This window comes from Sabethes cyaneus, chromosome 3, assembly GCF_943734655.1.
Source record: "Sabethes cyaneus chromosome 3, idSabCyanKW18_F2, whole genome shotgun sequence".
NCBI classification, from domain to species: Eukaryota; Metazoa; Arthropoda; class Insecta; order Diptera; family Culicidae; genus Sabethes; species Sabethes cyaneus.
In genome coordinates, this window is record NC_071355.1 from 211,387,940 (window position 1) to 211,404,950 (window position 17,011).

Below are 17,011 nucleotides of genomic sequence, written 5' to 3' on the forward strand. Positions count from 1 at the left end.
TGTTCGATAAAATTGTGAGACTTGGCTGTCCTTAGCGAGCGATTGATGTAGAGATAGAAGTCTGCCCTGCGTACTGCCTGCATGTTTGTTAAAATTGTACCTGGTATTACCACTTGTTAGATTATTCCAATTTTTATTTTAAATTGTACATACCTCAACAAAATAATTTGATTTATACACCTCACCGAGTAATTTTTGGGATAGGCAGTCGAATGTTTATATTCGTCGTTGAACATTATTGAAATTCAGTAAACAGATTCGAACCAACGTCGTTGCTACAGTAACTGGCATTATAGTTGCTAGTAACTCGAATATGTGGAACATAGCAGGAAAATATATTGATTATGGCAACTTGGATGTAGTTTATTTGGCGCACGCTAAGAGAGATGTCGCTAGTGTTTTGTTTAAAGCACCATTTTAACGATATTTTATATGAACATATATGTCTGTTCTCTGTGGCTATACGTTCTGTTCATTTCACTCTGCAAAGCCGGTATGCTGGCAGATATATATTATTTTCAAATCTTATGTCGAATTTGTTTATTCAATCCGGGTTGAAACTGGATGAATTTTATCTGTCAGATAGGAGCAAATGAATACAAAAAGTTCATCCAGTTCCAATCCGGATTGAATAAACAAATTCGACAGTAGCCAGATTTTTGCAAATAATACCCACGCCGGCAGTAGATGTTGGCTACTGTCAAACACACTTAAATTTTTTCGGTAATTGTAATTCGGTAACAGCATTCTGGCAACAGTTCTAGCGCGGTGTTTGCTTCAAGCGTGGTGTTTCCTTTAGACCGCGTTTAACTTTGGGCAAAGCACCCAATAGTGAATTTGTTTTTTCAATCCGGGTTGGAACTGGATAATCTTTAAACGTTCAGTATTTCCAATCTGACCGATAATATTCACCCAGTTCGTAGCCGGATTGAATAAACCTTGGAATAAACAAAGATTCGCTATATGAGTAACTTTCAACAAGCGTGTTTTTACACTTTTTCTGAAAACACGTGAAATCCTTGGTAAAATCGATGCAAACATCGTGTCCAATCTTCCACCGCGGCTCTCGGACATCATCATTAAACAAAAACAGTACAAAGCAAACAAAGTTTGTAGTTTCTTGTTTGTAACATTTCTTTATTCGTTGAACTGTAGTTTATTTCTATCATGTTTGAATGAGTCCACCGGGCTTAGCTCAAACAGATTTAACTCAAGCAATTGATTCTGTTTGATTTGTAATTAATTGACACTATTGGATTTTTGTTGGAGCCTGCATTTTTCAGAGTTGTATCGTTGAAAAATGCAAATTGAAGAAGTATTAGTTGACGAAGAAAAATATGACTTTGGGGATGTTGAATTTCTCGAGGACGACGACAACGAAGATAGTGCATCAGGTTAATTTATTATTCTCATTTTAATTACATAAATGAAAATACTTTTAAAACGCAATGCTCTTACAGTGTCATACGAAACGGTTGTAAGGCCTTCACCAAATAAGTCTCTTTCTACAAAAAGAAAGACTCCGATCTTTCGTAACCCAGGTGAAGTAGTTACTCCGAGCTCCATGACACCCAAGCAGCGAGCAATAGAAAGTAAGTTCCACGAGTATTTCATTAGCGAAAAAATCTAATTTGAAAACCTTAGATTCCAGTGATGAAAAACCACAAGAATTGTATAAAACGTCTAATATAAAAGCATCTAGAAAAAAATTTCCCACTGCATCCAGGAAAAAGCGAAAAACTCCAAAATATGAACCTCCTTCAACCAGTTCCGATTCGGACAGCAGCGACAGTATGGTAAATTATAAAACAAACAACATCAATTCCTTCACCAATGAGCAGTTGAATCGCATCGAGTTAAAACTAGATACAATTATGTCGAGAATTTCTCATCACGATAAAATCCTTAGAAGTCTTAAACACAGCATAAAAGCTTTACAAGACACTCCAAGCACTTCAAAAGGAAAGCATTCTGAACAGGAAGTAAAACGTCCATCAAAAAAACGACATAAAAAACTGATTACGTTTCCAGTACCCGACGATTGTTATCTGTTGCGTTTAGAGCAATTAGTGCAAGCAGATAAGGAGATATATGAAGATTTAATTGATCTTTACAACCAAGCACCCACTACGAGTGTGTATGAATGGATGCGCAAAAACACTTACGCGCTCTTTATTAACACTTCCAAATACACATGGACTGGAAAGATGTCCAACAGTGTGATTAACGGCACTGCATCCAACCGAGCTCAATCATTGAGTGTGGTGCATTTGCTTATTTCTACGGGTTGCGACAACTTTCCCGAAATATCGAAGGATTACATGGAGAAGGAATTTCGACGAGCTCTGGGCAATTTCAATGATACCAAGTACATTAAGTGGGTGAAACGAGCGGCCAAAATTAAGGAACAGTCGACGTTCTCCGACACGAATGACGATTGATTGCCCGGGAAAGCTTTACGTGATAGGATAGGGTATTTTTTGCGTTTCGTTGAATGTACATACTTTTTCTAATTTAAATAGATATTTCTTTATAAAATCAAATAAATGTGTTATTCCTATCTAACATTAAGGAACCGACCAAATAAATGAAGTTGCTTCATATGTATGTATGAATCGAAACATTAAACATTCGATCTTTAAATTTTTTGATCGTTTAATTTCTTATAAATTGCCCACTTACCGAATTATTAAAAATTTTGGACATCATTGTATGCCACTTCCTGTAATTATGGTTATTTTTAGAAACCTCAATTTTGGAATTTTGGTTTATCATTAATTCTGGCTTTAGTTTTCAGAAGGTCGCATAATCAATCCTTTTGCATGCATTATGCGACCTTTTGAAAACTAATGCCAGAATTATTGATTTTTATAACAACGAGTATTATTAAATCTGTGCATATTTACTATTCAAACAGTTAGACACATTTTTAGTTTTCCCAAAAAACATAACCTTTGCCAAATTTATGCATGCTCAAATTCCGGTCTGTTATTGTTTTTGTTTACAAGCTTTTAAACTTCTTCATGGCTCTGTGAGTCTGTGATAAAGGTGTTAAACTTGCCGTGCTGTACAAAACAGGGATTCTAGCATATTGTGGAAATAGTACAATAATTGTTTCAATTTTCTTTTAATTATAATAAAACAAAAGTGAAATTATGGAAACCGAAGATAGAGATGAAGAATGTAGTATTGAAGAAATTGAGTTTTTACTCGACGAGGATACTTCAAGTAAAAAAATTGTTTTATTTGATATCGTCAAAAGAAAAAAAACCTTCCTTCAGTTTCAGATGAAACGGGACCAACGGAGGCTTACGAAACGTTGCCTGTTGGGAAAAAACGAAAAAAGGAAGCAATTTCCCGTGTTCCAGACGAAGTGGACAAATCGAGTCCCGTGAAGTTGGTGCAAGAGCCGGCTGAAAGTAAGCTGAATTCATTACAAGCTTCAATAACAATGAATAAAGATAATTTTTTCTCGACTTTATATTCAAATGGAACAGGGCTACGTAAAGCGGAATGGACGAAAATTGTCTCTCCTGCTTTGAAAGCAACCTTAAAGCGTTCATTTACAAAATCAGAATCATGTGAATCATCTTCAGTCCACTCTTTTACTGACAGTGACGATGATATGATAGAAGACGGATTGAACAAACCAAACTATTATACTAATGAGCAACTGAATCGCATAGAAACAAAACTGGACAATATTTTGTTGATACTTTCTCAACACGAATCTGTTCTCAAGAAAGTCAAACACAACGTAAAACTTTTGGAAGATGCAAGAATAAAATCAAAATTTGAAACACCTAAAGAAGACACCAAAGAGAAGCAAATAAAGAAGCATCGTACAAATCTAATAACATTCCCCGTTCCGGATGACGACTATTTCTTGCGTATAGAGGAGCTCGTACAAGGTGATGAAGAAGTGCGAGAAGATCTAGTGGAACTTTACAATAAGGTTGCTTCCGATAATGTGTACGAGTGGATGCGGAAGAACACTTACGCTCTGTTCACTCATACATCCAAGTACACCTGGACTGGAAAGGTTTCCAATAGGGATCTGAGCGGTGCTCCCTCAAACCCTGCCCAAGGATTGCATCTGGTGGATCTACTTATTTCCACGGGTTGCGAAAAATTTCCCAAGATATCTAGAGACTACATGGAGAAAGAATTTAAACGAGCCTTAGGAAACTTTAACGATACCAAATACATCAAATGGGTAAAGCGGGCAAAGATTAAAGCTCAAACAACCTCGGACACGAACGGTGAAGGAGAGTAGAAACCTGCTTGTTCTTATTATTTTTGTTTGTTATATTTTAAATACAGCAGGTAATTTTTACCAGAAATTAGATATAGAAGAAGAACCATACGAGTTTAAACTTATTCATTTGATGCAGAATTTGAAGCTTCACAGTTCTTCATCATCTTTTCCTGTTGTCGCCTGATTCTGCCCACCATACTGTCATTAAAGTTTTGCAATGCTCGTCGCAATTCCTTACCTACAAACTTTGGCGAATTCCTGAACCTCTGCAAACAGCATTCTATCAAAATCTCAATTGAGCGCAGTCCGCATGCAGGATTGGACGGCGGTATGGAAGGTGAATTATGTACCTGTTTGCCCGTCCAGGTATATTTCGCGGTGTTTAAGAACAGACATTGTACGTTCCTTCTAAGATATTCATAGGAGCCAACCGAAGGTGCCTCATTGAATAGATCAATCAGTTCTTTACGCACTACTTCATTTGTCTTGACACCGTCTTCAAGCTGCTGTAGAGCGCTGTCGTCAGCGACTGGGAAAACAACAAGTGCTTCGCGTCTTCGCTTCTGATACGGTTTATCGCCAGTGACTGCTGTCCCTGGGGCTGGGGTTCGAGTTCTATTTCGCACTTCATTCCGAATGTCCTTGACGTTACGTTTTAGCGTCCTCATCGATGCCTCGTGCTGATGAAGAGTAGCTATAGCTAGGTCCAGCTTATTTTCCACACGATCCAGTTGTTCGCAGAGTTTGTCCAGTATTGAGTGCCCTTGAATATCTATTTCAGGTTTAACTTCGCTTAAGTGTAGTACGGTGATCTCTTGTTCGGCAACATTCTGCTGATCGCATTCAACTTGCAAGCTAACAGGAGTAGACACTGCAAATCTGTATGATTAACTAAGGGTTCTGGATAGGATGATGGAAAATTACCTATACTTGTTGGCCGCATGTGCTTTGGGAATACGATTTCTCCCGGCTTTCTTATGATCGGCATTTTTTTCCGTGGAGTTAAGAATGATTTGTCTGAAGACGAATGCAGTGCATTTTGTTTAACAAAAATAATGCAACAAGTAATTAATAAGGGTTTTTCTTTATCTTTCTGATATTTTACCTTCAGTTGTATAAACTTCCTCCATGTCTTGAAGCAGCATCGGTTTTCGACCTCAGGTTTTTGTTTATAGCTATAGGTATTACAAGCTTCAATTAATCGGGCTTAGTGGACTTGACCACTAATTTTCCAATAACGGCTGTATCCTGTATGTTAGTTTTTGTAATCCATTCAATGAGATGGTTTACTTCTCAAATCAAACAATTAAGACCAACATGAGCAATAATGTAAAGAACTACTTAGAACGTAAAGGATATGAAATCGCCGAAAACACAAACAATGTACGTAAAACGTAAATATTAGTTAAACAAAAGAAAGCTCAACTCTATCAACAAACAAACAAAACACATACCTACACGTTTGCAGAAAGGGACTCTAAAAAAGAAAAAATGCGTTTTACTTATGCGTTTTTTACTCAAATCAAATGTCGACCAACATTTGAAAAGGGCGGATAAGCCAACTGTCAAACAGAACGAGTGAGAGCCAATGACGTTTAAAAAGGTGTGGCAGATTAAGACATTTGATGGTATTGTGCTTCCCGAGAAAATATTTCGTTTTCCAGTTTAAAATAGTTGTGCGCAAAGGTAAATCATATATTATTGACAGTGTAAGCACGTGTAAGTTTTTTATGTTTATGCTCTTATTCTTTGCTTAGATAACATTTGTTTTGTCCTATTACGTACAGACTTACAAACAACACAGTTACAATGTCTTACGTTAACCGAAAATGATAAAATTTAAATGCTGATTGCGTATGTGAAAAATTTGTCCATGTTTGAACGGGCAAACACGAAGCAAGTTACCCTAGCATTCAGCTGATGAGCGAGAGAGAAATATTGTTGTTTTTCTCATAACTCTTGCGTTGACAGTTTCTTACGAGATTTCGTAAGAATGTAAAAGAGATACTTTGACTGCGAGCAACCAGAACAGAGCTGCGCGCAACTGTTAGGCGCACAACTAAACCGACGAAAGAAAAATTTTAGATAATAATCGCAATATTAGTAGCGAAAAATCCAAAAACGACGTCAAACTTCAAAAACAAACCGCGTCGGACAATGGGGTTTGTTTTTGAAGTTTGACGTCACGCTTCATCGTGATTGGTCGATTTACGATTCCACCCACACCATGATGAAATTTCTTCATTGCACCAACACCACTGAACCAACATTGTCACACCTGTATATATCACATTGCGTGAGAGCAAGTATCAATCTGTCAAATATGAAATGGTTCGCAATCAGAACTGATTTTAACCACTCGAGCAGAAATAACCATCGAACTGTCAAATTTTAACTTAAAAGTTAAAAATTTCGCGGAATGGTTGACAGCCTATAGAACTTGCTAAACCCAGTGCAAAAGGCTACAAAAACTTATCGTTTATCACTCAAACGTATGTTTTTTACCGGGGTATAACTGGGGGAAAACAAAAACAAACGTGTAAAATCAATGCAAAATCTAACAACAGCAACAACAAATCGCGCGTCGATGTGTGCGTGCGGCAAACGTCAGCAATCTCAATATGTCGACTAACATTTGAAAAGGGCGGATAAGCCAACTGTCAAACAGAACGAGTGAGAGTTCATTTTCCTATGCTGCTCCAGCAAAAAATAACTCTCACTCGTTCTGTTTGACAGTTGGCTTATCCGCCCCTTTCAAATGTTGGTCGACATATATTGATTCTACCAAGGGTATGTAATCATGCTATCTCTTTCTCATGTAGGAGTGAAGAGAGCATCCTTCAACTAGTTCGCCGGCAATTAGAATTTCCATTGAATAAAGCGTTAGCCGTCACTCGGACCGAAACGTCAGAAAAAACGGTTACACTGCAATCATATGCATTTGACGTTCGTTTCAAACCCCTGGATTCTACTCTTGCAACTGCCAACTGAATCAAACCACCAAAACAATAACACAGAGCAGGGTAGCCAGTTCACACAAGTTTCAGCATGTTTAGGGTTATCAGTTGTTCAAATTAAAAACTGCCTCATAGCCGTAAAGGACTACCGGTCTAATCAGCGTCTTGTAGATTGTTAACTTCCTGCGGTGGCGAATTTTGTAGGCAAAAGTGTCGACCAACATTTGAAAGGGGCGGATAAGCCAACTGTCAAACAGAACGAGTGAGAGTTATTTTTTGCTGGAGCAGCACAAAGTAAATTGATATATACCAGGTATGTGACCATCGAGGGTTGCATTAGTGTGTGTAGAAAGAAGAAGAAATAGTTCTGAAATGTGGTGGAACTTGCATGAAAATTAAAACTAAATTAATTGTAATTAATTAATGCAGCTATATTATTCCAGAGAAATATTTGAACATTTACAATGAAATGTAAGGAATATATTTTAAAGTCATTTACAGTTGTAGCCTTCTTTATTATGCGTAAAAAATTTGAGAACATGGGTGACTAACTATTTCGATGTGCAATTGAAAAATGAATTAATGTTTCTAATACTTCACGATCAATACGGTATACGGTTGCTTAAATTAAAACACGTTCCATCCAACATTTTGCTTGCATGATGCTCTTGAATATCTGCCTTTGATGTCTTCTTTTAAAAAATAGTTTTATTCGAATAGATGCTCGTGCTACTGCTTGAAAATCCTTAAGTTGAAGTCACTGTTCCAAGATGATACCTTTTTATCATAAATTTACCCGTCTCAACACTACGTAGAAAACCATAAAAAGTAATCTTAGATTGCTACAAAACGGTCTTAGAAGATAATTAACACTTTAAAAGCTTACCAGGAATCAGACGAAAAATATCGCGGGCGAATAACAATTTTGCTCATGCTGCTTATTGAACAATCATGTCCGAGCATTTAAAAAAATCTTTTTTGTTTTACTACTTGTAGGAAAGCGATAAAACGACATTTCTTTGAGACATCTTGATACCGTTTTGACGAAAAAATTTCCGCTTGCAATTTGGAATGTTGCACTTCATTGTATTCATGGAAATACATACTAGAAATAATGTTCTAAGCATAAACATAAAAACTGTGAGAAAAAAATAGACAAATCTTGCGTATCCAGCGATTTTTTTAAAAAATTAACTAATTTTCCATACAAAATGCTCGAAATCTCAGAACTAGTGTAGATGTGTTAGTGCAAAGTGTATATGACAGCTCGCATTGTCATATACCTGGTATATATCAATTTACTTTGGGAGCAGCATAGGAAAATGAACTCTCACTCGTTCTGTTTGACAGTTGGCTTATCCGCCCCTTTCAAATGTTAGTCGACAAGTAGGCACGATTTCCTGCCATAATGCGTCTTTGTATTTCTCTGCTGGTGTCGTTGTCTGCGGTAACCAGTGAGCCCAGATACACGAACTCTTCTACCAGTATAATCAATATATATAGAATGCCAGTGTCGCTGGTGTTTCATGGATATTTTGGTGGCAAACATGTTGGTGGTTCGTGTCTTGGATACGGGAACAACATTGTCAAATTGCCCAATAGAAAATTTTCCTGCCGACGAAATACCCCAAAACGACCAAATCGGGTGGTTTATCCTACGTGATTTACGGAAAAGCAGGATTTTTTATTGGGTTGCCTTTTCAGTTTGACAATGAAATTCTCGTTTCGAATCGAGCACTCACACATATGCGCAGACAACGTAAATACATAATTTTCAAATGTGTGATGTTTACCACGAGCACTGCAGCGACACTGGCATTCTATATATATTGATTCTACTCTTCTACCACCTCGATTTCATCACCGTCTAAATAAATCCGGGGAGGGAGGTCAGCATTCACTTCTCTAGAACCTCTTTTTTTCCATGTTGGGTATTTTTATCACTGCGACCATTTGTTTGATCTATTGTGATATATCCCCCATTTTACTATAGCTATGTTGTCAAGATGACGCACCACTATTAGAAGCGACCGTCATTGTTTGACTAATAGCATTTGTCCAGTCCGGTGATACATTTCGGAAAAAGTGCACTACCGTACTGGGAATTGTTCTCCAAATATCAAAGGGTTCTAACAGCCCTCTGTCGAAGAACCTTAATCTTTTATTAAAAATTGCCGGACATCGGCATAACAGGTGTTCCGAGTCTTCTTTTTCTATGCCACATAAGCGACATATATCTTGAAGTTTTCCCATTCCCATAAGCTTCAGATGATAGCGGCTCGGACAATGTCCTGTTATTAGACCAGTATGGATGCTCAGATCTTTCTTTGAAAGCTCCAGTATTTTGCGAGTCATAGAAATGTTTGGAGAGATAAACCGTTTCCTACATTCCCATGCCTTCAGCTCCATTTTTAAAGCAGAAGCAGATAGGCCGCAAAAGGGCTCAGGTCCTATAAATTGATGAGAAGATCCGAGTCTTGCAAGCGCATCAGCCCTTTCATTTCCATCAATTCCACAGTGACCTGAGACCCAATGTAAGTTGACTTGGTTACGGCAAGATAATTTTTGGAGTGATTGAATACATTCCCAGACGTATTTTGATGTGCATGTCGCCGACTTCAAAGCATTTAGAGCTGCTTGACTATCGGACTATGCATATATTTGAATGTCTATAGTTTCTGCGCAAACACACAGTAGAACACTCTAGAATTGCTTGAATTTCAGCTTGGAACACAGTTGGCCATCTACTCATAGAAACTGACATGTCATTGACATAGAACCTCTTGCTTTCATGTATTTTGTTTTCGATACATTAATGACAAGTCCAATCCGCTTGGCTTCAGCTTTCAGTCCGATGTACGTTTCCGCCATCCTCTCAAAGGTACGTGTAATGATGTCAACATCGTCAGCGAAACCAAGAAGCTGGACGGACTTCGTGAATATCGTGCCACTCGTGTCTATACCCGCTCTTCTTATCACACCCTCCAAAGCGATGTTGGACAGCAAACATGAAAGCCCATCACCTTGCCCTCTTCGAGATCCAAAGGGACTCGAGACTGCCCCTGATACTCGAACAACTGCCAATGCTGATCTCGATCGATCGTGTCATCGTGTCGATTTCAAGTCGATGAATAAATGATGCGTGGGCACGTTGTATTTGCGACATTTCTGCAACACTTGCCGAAGCGCGAAAATCTGGTCCGTGGTGGCACGGCCACCCATGAATCCCGCTTGATATTGCCCCACGAACTCCTTTGCAAGTGGTGATAATCGACGACATAAAAGTTGGGAGAGTACCTTGCAGGCGGCGTTCAAAACAGTGTGATTGCGCGGTAATTGCAACAATCCAACTTGTCGCCCTTTTTGTAGATCGGACACACGATGTCTTCCGTCCACTCCTCCGGTAGTAAGTAACTCCTCCTCCCAAATCTTGACAATGACCCAGTGAAGCGCTCTAGCCAGTGCGTTATTACCGTATTTCAGCAGCTCGCTGGGTAGCTGATCAGCCCCAGCCGCTTTATTGTTCTTCAGCCGACCGATCTCTTCTGCTACCTCCTGGAGGTCGGGGGCTGGTATTCTGACGTCTTCTGCACGTGCTCCAAGATCTATTGCTATACCGTCACCTCCATGTTAAGCTACATCGCTGTTAAGGTGCTCGTCATTATACTGCTTCCACCTCTCCATCACCTCACGTTCGTTCGTGAGAACATTACCGTCTGAGTCCCGACACATATCGGCCTGCGGCATATAGCCTTTGCGCGAACGGTTCAATTTATCGTAGAACTTCCGTTTATCGTTGGCACGGTACAGTTCTTCCATCGCCTCGCGATCTCGATCTTCCTGTTGGCGCTTTTTCCTCCGGAAGACCGATTTTTGCCTGTTCCGTGCTTGTTTATATCGCTCCACATTCGCCCTCGTACGGTGTTGCAGCATTCTCGCACGTGCTGCATTCTTCTCCTGCACTAATTGCTCGCATTCGCCGTCGAACCAATCGTTTTTTCGGTTCGGATTCATTGTACCTAGTAGCAATAATAAACTAGCAAGTAAAAACTTTTTTTCCTAAATAATTTTTTTAATCAATACGAGTTTAAACTTATTCACTTGATCTAGACTTTGAAGCTCCACAGTTCTTCATCATCTTTTCCTGTTGTCGCTTGATTCTGAGCACCATATTCTCATTAAAGTTTTGCAATGCTCGTCGCAATTCCTTACCTACAAACTTTTGCGAATTCCTAAATCTCTGCAAACAGCATTCTATCAAAATCTCTATGGAACGCAGCTCGCAAGCAGGGTTGGATGGCGGTAAGGAAGGTGAATTATTCCCCTGTTTGCCCGTCCAGGTATATTTCGCGGTGTTTAAGAACAGACATTGTACGTTTCTTCTAAGATATTCATAAGTGCCAACCGAAGGTGCCTCATTGAATAGATCAATCAGTTCGTTACGCATTACTTCATTTGTCTTGACACCGTCTTCAAGCTGCTGTAGAGCGCTGTCATCAGCGACTGGGAAAATAACAAGTGCTTCGCGTCTTCGTTTCTGATACGACTTATCCTCAGTGACTGTTGTTCCTGGGGCTGGGGTTCGAGTTCTATTTCGCACTTCGTTCCGAATGTCCTTGACGTTACGTTTTAGCGTCCTCATCGATGCCTCGTGCTGATGAAGAGTAGCTATAGCTAGGTCCAGCTTATTTTCCACACGATCCAGTTGTTCGCAGAGCTTGTCCAGTATTGAGTGCCCTTGAATATTTATTTCAGGTTTAACTTCGCTTAAGTGTAGTACGGTGATCTCTTGTTCGGCAACATTCTGCTGATCGCATTCAACTTGCAAGCTAACAGTAGACACTGCAATACTGTATGATTAACTAGTGGTTCTGGATAGGATGATGAAAAATTACCTATACTTGTTGGCCGCATATGCTTTGGGAATACGATTTCTCCCGGCTTTCTTATGATCGGCATTTTTTTCCGTGGAGTTGAGATTGATTTGTCTGAAGACGAATGCAGTGCATTTTGTTTAACGAAAATAATGCAACAAGTAGTTCATAAGATATAGATTTTCTTAATCTTGCTGATATTTTACCTTCAGTTGTATAAACTTTCTCCATGTCTTGAAGCAGCATCGGTTTTCAGATTCAGGTTTTTGTTTATATGTATGTAGGTAATACAAACTACAATTAATCGGGCTTAATGGACTTGAACACTAATTTTCCAATAACGGCTGTATGTTAGTTTGTGTAATCCAATGAGATGGTTTATTTCTTAAATCAAACAATTAAAACCAACATGAGCAATAATGTAAAGAACTACTTAGAACGTAAAGGATAATGAAATCGCCGAAAGCGAAAATAATGTACGGATTAGATAAACGAAAGTAAGCTCAACTTTATCAACAAACAAACAAAGCACATACACGTTTGTAGAAAGGGACTCTAAAAAAGAAAAAAATATGCGTTTTTACTCAAATCAAATGTCGACTAACATTTGAAAAGGGCGGATAAGCCAACTGTCAAACAGACCGAGCGAGGGTTATGTCAAATTTGTTTATTCAATCCCCATTGGAACTGGATGAACTTTTTGTGTTCATTTGCTCCTATCTGACAGAAAAAAATTATCCAGTTTCAACCCGGATGGAATAAACCAATTCGACATTAGTTTTTGCTGGAGCAGCATAGGAAAATGAACTCTCACTCGTTCTATTTGACAGTTGGCTTACCCGCCCTTTTTAAATGTTAGTCGAACGATAGCGTTTTTGTATTTTAACCTGAGTTAGTTCCAACCCGACCACTGAATAAACAAACGTTTTCGAGAGAATAATCAAACGTTTTCGGGTAATCAGTGTCCCGCTTACGAAAAAGCCGGATGCATGGCAGAAATCGAACAGAACCAGTCTTTATTTTTCGCTCGATTCTCTTTATGTGACACTTTGAGGCAGGAGAAAAGTGGTTCACACGGTGGTTCATCAGTTTTGCAGTTTCGGGCAAAAGGTAAGAGAATAATATGGAACATGATAAAGCAGGTATAATTCAATTGTTAACCTGTTTATTGCACGCTTCTTGCTGCTACAATCCGCTGCTGCTACCCTCCAAAACAGAAGGGGAACCTCTGGCGGAAATCCGGCAGAAAAACCGTAAGGCGAAATTTCTGCCCGAATCGGATGTTGCATTTCTGCTAGTTTTCACGGGTGACAGCGGCCAGTAATCCGGCAGAATGTCTGACAGAAAAAGTTTTTCGCTGCCAGATTTTTGTTCGATTTCTGCCGGACGCGTCTAAGCCCCGCTTAACCGGTTTTGTACCGATTCAGCTTTCTCTACCTTTTTGTAGGGTAGCAGTATCGGACTGTAGCAGCAAGAAGCGTCCAATAAACAGGTTAACAATTAAATTATACCTGCTTTGTCATGTTCCATATTATTCTCTTACCTTTTGCCCGAAACTGCAAAACCGCCCGAACCCGTCTAAAAAGTTCAACCCAGAGCGAAACTAAATTCAACCTGAATGAAAAAACAAACGATTTGACAGCCGTTCGATTGGAACTAGCGCGAACCTGGGTTGGATCTAAGGAAAAACAAAAACGCTATTAGTTTCACTTTGGGTTGCACTTTTCAGACGGGTTCGCTCTACTGTGTTACCTGACTCATACGAATATACATTATATACAGGGGAGGGTCTTGTAGCTCACTAACTTTTGTCGAATTTGTTTATTCAATCCGGGTTGAAACTGGATGAATTTTATCTGTCAGATAGGAGCAAATGAACACAAAAAGGTCATCCAGTTTCAATCCGGATTGAATAAACAAATTCGACATTTGTGGTTTTTCGTTTAATTGATCATAAATTCAAATAGAGCATATAAATATCAACTATATAACATAAGAAATTACATGTTTACTCCAAAACTAAAAGCATGAGAGTTTTTAGGATTTCGGAAATAGGGGTTCGTTATGAGTCAGGTAACACAGTAGGTTTTTTCAGTTTCAACCCCGCTATTAGCAATACACTGATAACCCGATTGTTTATTTGCTTTTGGCAACTCCGCTCACGTACGCGTGATAATTCTACAACAACAATCAAGGGTAGAAATGTTAATTTGACGTGAATGAATTTGCCAAAGGCATGCAAATATTTTCCGAAAGTTGTACCCACCAGCCGCCATCACGCACGCGAAAAGGTGGATAAAGCTTTGCAATGCACTTTATCCCGCATTTTGCACCTTACTGGACACCGCAGTCTAAAAATGCGACTGGCACAAAAAGTGCGACAATGCGAATGTTGTGAGTGAGAAAGAATGACAAGTGCAATGTTGCTGTTTTGTTTTGTCATATACATTGGCATTAGAGAAAATAATCTGGATTAATCCAGGTACAGCTGCAAAGCACAATAATTAAGTATTTGAAAATTTACCAAATCAATTATTTTCCACCACAGACATGTTACACAACTGATCTTTTGTCGAACCACAAACCAGAAAACCAGCACAAAGAAATATTGATAAAGGTACAAGCATATTTTTTGATGCGTTTGGCGAACTATTTCTGGAGGGCGCTACCGACAGATTTTACACACAAAAAATCGATTACTTCCTTCGAGCCTGTAAATCTGTTCTCTGTGTCCTAAGTGCGTTACCACCGCCGCAGCAGGAGGAATTATTATCAGCGCCGCAATGGTTTGAGTAAAAAGCACATTTCTAGATAGAATTAACGAAAGGGCGAATGTCGCAAATGTAAACAAAACGGGTGAGAGTTATTTTTTGCTGGACCAGCATAGGAAAATCAACTCTTACTCGGTTTGTTTACGCTTGCGACATTCGCCCTTTTGTTAATTCTATCTTCATTTGTTTGGTTTTCGATAGTAATCGCAGTAGATTTTACTCAATTATTCGATGTTTCTCCTTATCGTGTAGAGGTCGTGAAATGGAAACTGCGTTTAGCGGCTGTCAAATCGAAGACGGTATGTCAAAGTTTGCGTTTTTCAGTTTCCGGCTTTCTTTCCCAACGTCAACATGGCTGATCAGGTATTGTCTTTGTTTTTCTGCCGTAAAAATTGTGAATTTATTTAGTTATTTTCGATTGAAATGGTTAATTTTTCTGATGATTTGTTAGAAAATAAACGGTTATGTTACAAAGTGCCAAAAATATGTCTCAATTTAATTAGTGTTGCTGAAAAATTGACCATTTCACAGAAGTGTTCGACAACGTTCAATTTACCCGGTAACCGAATGTCGTTTTGTTTCGGGAGTTTGCTTATAATGATGAAAATTTCATGACGGTCTGCTGACACCAACGTGAAGAATGTCAGATTCCAACCCAAATACAATCATTTCTGAAATTATCCTATTATGAAGTGCTTCGCATCTTCAAAATTGTTTATAGTGTTTTGTTTAGTGATTCTAACCCATATTTTCTCATTGACAGAACGAGCGTGCGTTCCAGAAACAAATCGGTGTCAACCTGAACCGTAAACAGGTTAACAAGAGAAAAGGACTTCGGCTGCACCGTAGCATCGGTCTTGGTTTCAAGACCCCGAAAGAGGTAAGAATAATTGATCAATTGAATATCCAGTGAACCCATAAATACGAGTTCTAAATGATGATACCCTCTCACGATGGTCTTCTGAATACCACATGAGGATACTCTGTGCTAAACCCAAATTATTGTTTCTGATACAAAATAACAAATCGTAGTTCAGGTGCTAAATTTGCAGAAAGCTAATCTGATGCTCTGTTTTAGGCGATCGCCGGAACGTACATCGACAAGAAATGCCCCTTCACCGGACACATCTCCATCCGAGGTCGTATCCTGACCGGGGTGGTGCGTAAAATGAAGATGCAGCGGACCATTGTGATTCGTCGTGATTATCTACATTTCATCCGTAAATATGACCGGTTCGAGAAGCGTCACAGGAATTTGAGCGTGCATCTTTCGCCGTGCTTTAGGTAAGTGATGGTCGCAAGCTAGGTCCAGATTATGCTAGGGAAAATTCTAATTTCTAACATAACGCAAGTGTTCACTCTGTAGCACTCTGAATCCCTGTGGAGTGTTGCTATTTAATCTTGCAATAGAAAAACCTTTAGACGACTTAACTCTCGAAGCATTCGAACGGTTCCTTCGGGGACCGAACAGTGCTTGGATGCAAGTAGTCGTTACAGTTTTCGTCGTGTAAAGTGGCAGTGTATTTTGTTTACATTTTGCTGATGCCGTTGACATTGATCGTGGCAGCATAAAGGATTGATTTATAAATCTCAGTCTAGAGGATCTCAGATTAATATGGTTAACTTTTGAAAAGATTTGTCGACCTTTGGCTTTTAAAGTAGTATTTTCGATACTACAGTAGAATCTAGTTGACCACTGCCTGCTTTAAATCCACTATTTTTTCCCTTTTAATTGAGGTTAATAGTGAAGAAAACCACATTTTACGATTGCTACAACATTATTTAAATCTGGTCAATTGTATAGGTGGGTGCGATAGGATTTTATTCGGAAATGCAACTGCACTTGATCTGTGTCTCCCAAGCTAATCGGATATTTTTCCATTTCTCTTTCAGGGACGTTGAGGCCGGTGATATCGTCACCGTTGGTGAGTGTCGGCCACTTTCCAAGACCGTACGTTTCAACGTACTGAAGGTAAGCAAATTGGCTGGTGCCAAGAAGAAGTTTACTAAGTTCTAAGTTCTGTGTTTAAACTGGATGATAAGATGAAATGAAGAAAATTTAAAATAAACTAAAATCCGGAAAGCAATTGAAGCCATTTATTAAGAGAAAGAATCTACGTTTTCTACAAGTTATGTTGTACAGAGATGTCG

General features: G+C 39.0%; 5 protein-coding genes across 5 annotated transcripts; 3 read left to right on the forward strand and 2 right to left on the reverse strand.

Annotated features, from left to right (window-relative positions):
- The first annotated feature begins 1,152 nt into the window (after positions 1–1,152).
- On the forward strand, positions 1,153–2,494 carry LOC128743649 (uncharacterized). The gene is made up of 3 exons (XM_053840266.1): positions 1,153–1,394; positions 1,461–1,592; positions 1,645–2,494. The coding sequence occupies exons 1-3, from the start codon at positions 1,301–1,303 to the stop codon at positions 2,439–2,441; spliced, it is 1,023 nt and encodes a 340-aa protein (XP_053696241.1). The 5' UTR covers positions 1,153–1,300; the 3' UTR covers positions 2,442–2,494.
- A 607-nt stretch (positions 2,495–3,101) lies between these two features.
- Positions 3,102–4,318, forward strand: LOC128743375 (uncharacterized). Its single transcript, XM_053839936.1, has 3 exons — positions 3,102–3,228; positions 3,282–3,419; positions 3,498–4,318. Exons 1-3 carry the CDS (start codon positions 3,156–3,158, stop codon positions 4,274–4,276), a joined length of 990 nt encoding a protein of 329 aa, XP_053695911.1. The 5' UTR covers positions 3,102–3,155; the 3' UTR covers positions 4,277–4,318.
- LOC128743377 (uncharacterized) lies at positions 4,312–5,577 on the reverse strand. The gene is made up of 3 exons (XM_053839937.1): positions 5,364–5,577; positions 5,183–5,275; positions 4,312–5,129 (listed from the first exon to the last, which is right to left on the reverse strand). Exons 1-3 carry the CDS (start codon positions 5,401–5,403, stop codon positions 4,378–4,380), a joined length of 885 nt encoding a protein of 294 aa, XP_053695912.1. The 5' UTR covers positions 5,404–5,577; the 3' UTR covers positions 4,312–4,377.
- A 5,726-nt stretch (positions 5,578–11,303) lies between these two features.
- LOC128743946 (uncharacterized) lies at positions 11,304–12,513 on the reverse strand. Its single transcript, XM_053840658.1, has 3 exons — positions 12,296–12,513; positions 12,111–12,203; positions 11,304–12,057 (listed from the first exon to the last, which is right to left on the reverse strand). Exons 1-3 carry the CDS (start codon positions 12,333–12,335, stop codon positions 11,309–11,311), a joined length of 882 nt encoding a protein of 293 aa, XP_053696633.1. The 5' UTR covers positions 12,336–12,513; the 3' UTR covers positions 11,304–11,308.
- A 2,679-nt stretch (positions 12,514–15,192) lies between these two features.
- LOC128743947 (40S ribosomal protein S11) lies at positions 15,193–16,943 on the forward strand. Its single transcript, XM_053840659.1, has 4 exons — positions 15,193–15,223; positions 15,624–15,740; positions 15,939–16,144; positions 16,754–16,943. Exons 1-4 carry the CDS (start codon positions 15,212–15,214, stop codon positions 16,875–16,877), a joined length of 459 nt encoding a protein of 152 aa, XP_053696634.1. The 5' UTR covers positions 15,193–15,211; the 3' UTR covers positions 16,878–16,943.
- The last annotated feature ends 68 nt before the right edge of the window (positions 16,944–17,011 follow it).